We start from the raw sequence: 8,665 nt of genomic DNA, 5'->3' as shown, positions 1-8,665 counted from the left end.
AGTTGGTGATGGACAGGGAAGCCTGGCGTCCTGCAGTCCATTGGGTCACAAAGAGTCAGACGCGACTGAACTGAACTGATGTCTCTTGTATCCAGGGCTGGCTTCATGGGCCTGAGATCTAAGCCCTGCACTCAAAAGGGTGTGTGCTTGGTTTAATGCTCTGCTGTCATCATCTTGAAATTTTTAATAAAGTTTTAACAAGAAACCCCATATTTTCATCTTGCACCTGGATCCACAAATCCTGTAACTGGCCCCATCTGAATCTGTGTGGTGGAAATACTATATGATGGTAGCAACTTTGCATCTCTTCCCAACTCAGTGTTCAGGGTCCTCTGCTGGCAGACTTGAAATAGGACTTGCTGGACACTGGCAAGCACCAGTAATCAGAGTGAGAACCAGCTGTAAGACATTACTAGCACACCACTGGATAGGGTACCTATATAAGGTTAATAATCCTACTCACGCATTACCAGCCCCCAGACTCTTGTGGGTTTTGATAGCATTTCAGTGGGGAACAAGTTCTCTTTTTCAGCGCAGTTTATAAATGCTTTGTGGCAAAGAGGAAAACCAACGACGTTAGCTTTGGCATTATTTCAAAACCTAAAATTCAGATCTTCTGTGACTGAAAGCTGTCACACATGAACTATGACACTCCATGAGAAGTCGTCCTGAATGCAGGTTTGCATCCATTGATAAAGGGCAAGAAATCCGGGAACTCGTGCCTGCTTCCTCCCCCTAAGCGGTAACTTCCCCTCCCACGGCTCTTCCTTAGCACCCTTGGCGATCGGAGAGGGAAGCAGGGTGAGGGAGCGGGGATCTTGCGGGAGGGCACAGAGAAACAGTGGGCGGGCTTTGCCCTGGAGTGAGTGGGTGGATCCTCCCGCAAGAGCGGCTACACAAAGCTCCCCGCCGGTAAGTCACTCCTCGTAGCGCAAAGCGATGGAGTCCTCCTGGATGGAGTCCTCCTGGATGGAGTCCTCCTGGCTTGAGACGCACTGGGCAAGGCCCTTTTACCTGACGTTGGTGTTCTGCTTGGCCCTAGGGCTGCTGCAGGCCATCAAGCTCTACCTGCAGAGGCAGAGGCTGCTCCGAGACCTGCGCCTCTTCCCCTCGCCCCCCACTCACTGGCTCTACGGGCATAGCAAGGTAGACACATCGGAGGGAGGGGTGAAGGAGGATGCTGGAAATCCGATCGCGCAGAGAAGCGGCTGCTTCCTTCTTTTCCTCCCATCCCTCAGTCCTGCACCGACCTCTCCTGCCAGCCTGTGGCTCCCGCATTTACATTACTCCATGAAACACCCTAGAGCCACTGCTGCTGCTGCTGCTACTAAGTCGCTTCAGTCGTGTCCGACTCTGTGCGACCCCATAGACGGCAGCCCATCAGGCTCCACCTTCCCTGGGATTCTCCAGGCAAGAACACTGGAGCGGGTTGCCATTTCCTTCTCCAATGCATGCCACTAGAAGGGATATTTAGGTGGGGTGGGAGTTGGAGGGGGGATATGTAAAGAGACAATATGGAAAAAGAAAGCTGTGGTGTAATTCAGGTCTGTCTAAATTGCTTCGCTCATCTCTTGGATTTATGTACACGTTTTTAAAAGCCTTCCACATACATTGCTAAAAAATAGTCTAAAGAACATGTTTTTTTACTTAAATTTTTTTAAATTTATTATTTCTTTATTTTTGGCTGTGCTGGGTCTTCACTGATGTACATAGGCTTTTTCTATTTGCAGTGAGCAGGGGCTGCTCTCTAGTTGTACCCTGCACAGACTTCTGATTGCGGTGGCTTTTCTTGTCACAAACCAAGAGCTCTAGGGCCTGGGGGCTTCCGTAGTTGCTGCGCCTAGGCTCAGTAGTTGTGGCACGGGGGTTTAGCTGCCCCGCAGCAAGTGAAATCTTCCCAGACCAGGGATCAAACCGTTGTCCCCTGCATTGGCACACAAATTCCCAATCATATCACATCATCCATATCATAGCATATGTCAGAATTTCCTTCCTTTTTAAGGCTGAATAATATCCTATTGTATTTATATACCACATTTTCTTTATCCATTCATTCGCTGGCGGATGCTTGGGTTGTTTCCACATTTTAGCAGTTGTGAACACGAGTGTACAAATATCTCTTTGAGACCTTGCTTTCAATTCTTTTGGGTAAATGTGAAGAAATGGAATTGCTGGATCATATGGTAATTCTATTTTTAGTTTTTTGAGGAACCACTGTACTGTTTTCCACAGTGGCAATACCATTTTACATTTTCACCAGAAGTGCACAGGAGTTCCAGTTTCTCAACATTCTTGCCAAAACTTGTTATTTTCTGTTCTTTTTTTGAATGGCAGCCATCCTAGTGGATGTGAGGTAGTATCTCATAATTTTGATTTGCATTTCCCTAATGATCGCATTGGAGGAGGAAATGGCAACCCACTCCAGTGTTCTTGCCTGGAGAATCCCAGGGACGGCAGGGCCTGGTAGGCTGCTGTCTATGGGGTCGCACAGAGTCGGACACGACTGAAGCAACTTAGCAGCAGCAGCAGCAATGATCCCTAATGCATCGCTGAACATCTTTTCATGTGCTTATTTCCATTTGTATATCTTACTTGGAGAAATGTCTATTTAAGTCTTTTGTTCTTTTTTTTAACTTAAAAAGTTTTACTGAAAGAAAGATTCTTTAAATTCTATAGTGCTTTACAATTTTCAGAAGTTACATACATATGATTTCATATAATCCATTGTTGTTGTTCAGTTACCCAGTCGTGTCTGACTCTTTGCAACCCCATGGACTGCAACACACCAGGCCTCTCTGTCCGTCACTCTCTCCAAAGTTTGCCCAAGTTCATGTCCATTGCATTGGTGATGCCATCCAGCCATCTCACCCTCTGACACCATCTTCTCCTGCCCTCAATCTTTCACAACATCAGGGACTTTTCCAATGAGTCAGCTGTTCACATTAAATGAGCAAAATACTAGAGTTTCAGCTTCAGCATCCTTCCAATGAGTATTCAGGGTTGATTTCCCTTAAGATTGACTGGTTTGATCTCCTTGCTGTCCAAGGGACTCTTAGGAGTCTTCTCCAGCACCATAGTTCAAAGGCTTTAATTCTTTGGCGCTCCGTCTTCTTTACAGTCCAGCTCTCACAACTGTACATGACCACTGGGAAGACCATAGCCTTGACTAAAAGGACCTTTCTCAGCAGAGTAATGTCTCTGCTTTTCAACACACCGTCTAGGTTTGTCATAGCTTTCTTGCAAGATGCAAACATCTGATTTCATGGCTGCAGTCACTATCCTCAGTGATTTTAGAGCCCAAGAAGAGGAAATCTGTCACTACTTCCACCTTTTCCCCTTCTATTTGCCATGAGTTAATGGGGCCAGATGTCATGATCTTAGGAGTTTTTTTTAACATTTAGTTTTAAGCTGGCTCTTTTTCACTCTCATCCTTCACACTCATCAAGAGGTTCTTTAGTTCCTCTTCACTTTCTACCATTAGAGTGGTATCATCCGCATATCTGAAGTTGTTGATATTTCTCCTGCCTATCTTGATTCCAGCTCGTAACTCATCCAGCCTGACATTTTTCATGATGTGCTCAGCATGTAGATTAAACCAACAGGTGACAGCAGACAGCCCTGCTGTATTCCTTTCTCAATCCTGAACCAATCAGTTGTTTCATACAAGGTTTGCTTTTGCATACAGGTTGCTTCTTGACCTGCATATAGGTTTCTCAGGAAATAGGTAAGATGGTCTGGTATTCCCATTTCTTTAAGAGCTTTCCACAGTTTATTATGATCCACACAGTCAAAGGTTTTGGCATAGTCAATGACACAGAGGTAGATTTTTTTTTTTTGGAATTCCCTAGCGTTCTCTATGATCCAGCAAATGCTGGCAATTTGATCTCTGGTTCCTCTTCCTTTTCTAAATCCACCTCAGACATCTGGAAGTTCTTGGTTTGCATAATGCTGAAGCCTAGCATACAAGATTTTAAACATGACTTTACTAGCATAGGAGATGAGTGTAATTGTCTGATGGTTAGCACATTCTTTAGTACTACCCTTCTTGGGAATTGGAATGAGGATTGAACTTTTCCAGTCCTGTGGCCACTGCTGGGTCTTCCAGATTTGCTGACATATTGAATGCAACACCTTAATGGCATCATCCTTTAGGATTTTGAATAGTTCTGCTGAAATTCCATCACATCTACTAGCTTTATTAACAGCAGAGCTTCCTAAGGCCCACTTGACTTTTACTCTCCAGAATGTCTGGCTCTGGGTGGCTGACTATACCATCATAGTCACCCAGTCCATCTGTATCTTTTTTATACAGCTCTTCTGTGTATTCTTTCCACTTATTCTTGATCTCTTCATTGTCTATAAGGTCTCTTCCGTCTCTGTCCTTTATTGTGCCCATCTTTGGGCAAAATGTCCCCTTGATATCTCCAATTTCCCTGAATAGATGTCTAGTCTTCCCCTTCTGTTGTTTTTTGCTAGTTTTATACACTGTTCACTGAAGAAGGCCTTCTTGTCCCTCCATGCTGTTCTTTGGAAATCTGCATTTAATTGGGTATACCTTTCCCTTTCTCCCTCGCGTTCCACGTCTCTTCTTTTTTTAGCTATTTGTAAGGCCTCCTAAGATAACCACTTTGCCTTCTTGCTTTTCTTTATCTTTGAGATGGTTTTGTTCACTGCTTCCTGTACAATATTATGGACCTTCATCCATAATTCTTCAAGCACACTGTTTACAAGTTCTAATCCCTTGAATCTATTCATTACCTCCACTGCATGTTCATAGGGGATTTGATTTAAATCATACCTGGCTCTCCTGGTGGTTTTCCCCACGTTTTTTCGTTTAAGCCTGAATTTTGCTATGAGAAGCTGATGATCTGAGCTACAGTCAGCTCCAAGTTTTGTTTTTGCTGACTGTATACAGCTTCTCCATCTTCAGCTACAAAGAGTGTAATCAATTTGATTTTCATATTAGCCATTTGGTGATGTTCATGTATAAAGTTGTCTCTTGTGTCATTGAAAAAGGACATTTGCTATGACCAATGCATTCTCTTGACAGAATTCAGTTACCCTTTGCCTTGCTTCATTTTGTTCTCCAAGGCCAAACTTGCCTGTTATTCCAGTTATCTCTTGACTTCCTACTTTTGCATTCCAATTGCCAATGATGAATAGAACATCTTATTTTGGTGTTAGTTCTAGGAGGTCTTCTAGGTCATCATAGAACTGATGATCTTCAGCTTCTTCAGCATCGTTGGTAGGGGCATAGACTTGGGTTACTGTGATGTTGATTGGTTTGCCTTGGAAATGAACCCAGATCATTCTGTCATGTTTGAAGTTGCACCCAACTACTGCATTGGACTCTTTTGTTGATTTGAGAGCTATTCCATTTCTTCTACAGGATTCCTGCCCACAGTAATAGATATAATGGTCTGAATTAAATTCACCCATTCCCATCCATTTTAGTTCACTGATTCCTAAGATGTTGATGTTTATTCTTACCATCTCCTGCTTGATCATGTCCAATTTACCTTGATCCATGGTAATTTACCTAACATTCCAGGTTCCTATGCAATACTTTCATCACCAGACAAATCCACAACTGAGCGTTGTTTCCATTTTGGCCCAGCCACTTCATTCTTTTTGGTGCTAATAGTAGTTCTCCTCCACTCTTCCCCAGTAGCATATTGGACACCTTCGGACCTGGGAACATTCATCTTTTGGGGTTATATCTTTTTGTCCTTTATATACAATTTATGAAGTTCTCAATGGCAAGTAAATTGAGGTGGTTTGTCAGTTCCACCTCCGGTGAATCGTGTTTTGTTAGAACCTTCTGCTATGACCCTTCCACCTTGGGTGGCCTTACATGGCATGGCTCATAGTTTCATTGAGTTACATGAGCCCCTTCGCCACAACAAGGCAATGATCCATGAAGGGGTGCTTTACAATTTTAAAATTCTGTAGTGCTTTACAATTTTCAAAAGTTTCATACATATAATTTCATATAATCCATAATAACCCTTTTTTCCTCCTACCCCTGTATTTCCCATCCCCCTTTTTTTTCTCCCCTCTGGTAAACACTAGTTTCTTCTCTATATCTGTGAATCTGCTTCTTTTTTGTTTTATTCACTAGTTTGTTGTATTCTTTAGAGTCCACATTTAAATGGTATTGTACAATAGTCTTTCTCTGACCGACTTATTTCACTTTGCTTAATGCCCTCCAAGGCCATTTGTGCTGTTGCAAATGGCAAAAGTTCATCTTTTTATGGCTGAGTAGTATTTCATTATATATATGCACACCACATCTTTATCCATTCTTCTGTTGATGGACACAAGTTGCTTCCATACCCTGCTGCTGCTGCTGCTAAGTCACTTCAGTTGTGTCCGACTCTGTGCGACCCCATAGACGGCAGCCGGCCAGGCCCCGCTGTCCCTGGGATTCTCCAGGCAAGAACACTGGAGTGGGTTGCCATTTCCTCCTCCAATGCATGAAAGTGAAAAGTGAAAGTGAAGGTGCTCAGTCGTGTCTGACTCATAGCAACCCCATGGACTGCAGCCTACCAGGCTCCTCCGTCCATGGGATTTTCCAGGCAGGAGTACTGGAGTGGGGTGCCATTGCTTCTCCATACCCTAGCTGTTGTAAATAATGTTACTATGAACATCAGAGTGCATGTATCTTTTTGAATTAGTGTTTTTGGGTTTTTTTGGCTATATACCCAGGAGTGGAAAAGTCATACAGTAGTTGTATTTTTAGTTTTTTGAGAAGCTTCCATACCGTTTTTCACAATTGCTACACTAATTTACAGTTCCCACCAACAGTATGTGAGGGTACACTGTTTGCTGTGCTGTGGTGTTCTTAGTTGCTCAGTCATGACAGACGCGTTGTGACCCCATGGACTGTAGCCCACCAGACTCCTCTTGCCATGAGGACTCTCTGGGTTTCTCCATATCCTTGCCAACATTTGTTATTTGTTCTTTTTGATGATAGCTATTCTGGTAGGCATGTGGTGCTTGATCTCTCACTGTGGTTTTGATTTGCATTTCTCTGATGATTAGTCATGTTGAGCATCCATGTACCTGTTGGCCATCTTCATTTCCTCTTTGGAAAAATGTCTATTTAGTCCTTTGTTGATTTTGAATCAGGTTGTTTTTTTATTGTTGAGTTTTAGGGGTTCTCTATATATTCTATTAATCCCATATGTATGATTGCTAATATTGCCTCTCAATCTTTGGGTTGCCTTTTTACTCTGTTGATACTGTCTCTTCATGTACAAAAATTTTTTAATTTCATTAAGTTCCATTTATTTTTTTTGTTGTTGCTTATGCCTTTGATGTCATATCCAAGATTATTATTGCCAGATCCAAAATTGTGAAGCTTTCGTCCTATGTTTCCTTTTAAGAATTTTATAGTTTTAAGTCTTCTCTCAGAGAAGACTCTTGAGACTCTCTTGGACAGCAAGGAGATCCAACCAGTCCTTAATATTCATTGGAAGGACTGATGTTGAAGCTGAAACTCCAATCCTTTGGCTACCTGATGTGAAGAGCTGACTCTTTTGAAAAAACCCTGATGCTGGGAAAGATTGAGGGCAGGAGGAGAAGGGGATGACAGAGGATTCGATGGTTGGATGGCATCATCGACTCAATGGACATGAGTTTGGGTAAACTCCAGGAGTTGGTGATGGACAGGGAGGCCTGGCGTGCTACGGTTCATGGGGTTGCAAAGAGTAGGACATGACTGAGTGACTGAACTGAACTAAACTGAAGTCTTTGATCTATTTTGGGTTATCTTTTGTATTTTAGGTAAGGGTACAACTTCATTCTGTTGCATGTGAATATCTAATTTTTCCAGCACATTTTCCCATGTAATGGTCCTGGCACCTTTGTCATAAATCATTTAACCATATTTTGAAGGGTTTATTTCTGGTCTTTCTATCCTTTTCTGTTTGTCTATATGTCTGTTTTTAAACCAGAACCATACTGTTTTGATTAGTATACTTTTGTAGTGAATTTTGAAATCAAAAAACATTGAGTCATCCAGCTTTGTTCCTATTGAAGACTGTTTGGGCTATTCACAATCCTTTGTTATCCCACATGAGTTTTAGAATGAATTTTCTAGAATTTTTCTATTTCTGCAAAAACATCATTGGGATTTTGATAGAGATTGCATTGAATCTGTAGATTGCTTTGGGTAGTATTCACATCTTAAATCTTCCAATCCATAAACATGGGATATGTTTCCACCTCAGTAAATTCAGTTGCTCAGTCATGTCCTACTCTTTGCGATCCCATGGACTGCAGCACGCCAGGCTTTCCTGTCCATCACCAACTCCCAGAGCTTGCTCAAGCTCATGTCCATCAACTCAGTGATGCCATCAAACTATCTCATCCTCTGTCATCCCCTTCTCCTCCCACCTTCATTCTTTCCCAACATCAGGGTCTTTTCAAATGAGTCATCTCTTTGCATCAGGTGGCCAAAGTATTGAAGTTTCAGCTTCAGCGTCAGTCCTTCCAATGAATATTCAGGACTGACTGACTGATTGACAGGTTGGATCTCCTTGAAGTCCAAAGGACTCTCAAGAGTCTTCTCCAACACCACAGTTAAAAAGCATCAATTCTTCAGCACTCAGCTTTCTTTATAGTCCAACTCTCATATCCATACATGACTAGTGGAAAAACC

General features: G+C 42.5%; 1 protein-coding gene across 1 annotated transcript in view; it reads left to right on the top strand.

The window, feature by feature from the left end:
- The first annotated feature begins 746 nt into the window (after positions 1 to 746).
- The window catches only part of CYP4X1 (cytochrome P450 family 4 subfamily X member 1), a 49,514-nt gene continuing 41,595 nt past the window's right edge, over positions 747 to 8,665 (top strand). The window contains exon 1 of the mRNA XM_003585903.6: positions 747 to 1,146. Coding sequence (XP_003585951.3) covers positions 940 to 1,146 — 207 coding nt within the window. The 5' untranslated portion in view covers positions 747 to 939. The remainder of the gene's footprint in view (positions 1,147 to 8,665) is intronic.

This window comes from Bos taurus, chromosome 3 (assembly GCF_002263795.3).
Source record: "Bos taurus isolate L1 Dominette 01449 registration number 42190680 breed Hereford chromosome 3, ARS-UCD2.0, whole genome shotgun sequence".
Classification (NCBI taxonomy): Eukaryota; Metazoa; Chordata; class Mammalia; order Artiodactyla; family Bovidae; genus Bos; species Bos taurus.
The sequence above is the reverse complement of the archived record's forward strand: the minus strand, read 5'-3'. Positions and strand labels throughout refer to the sequence as shown.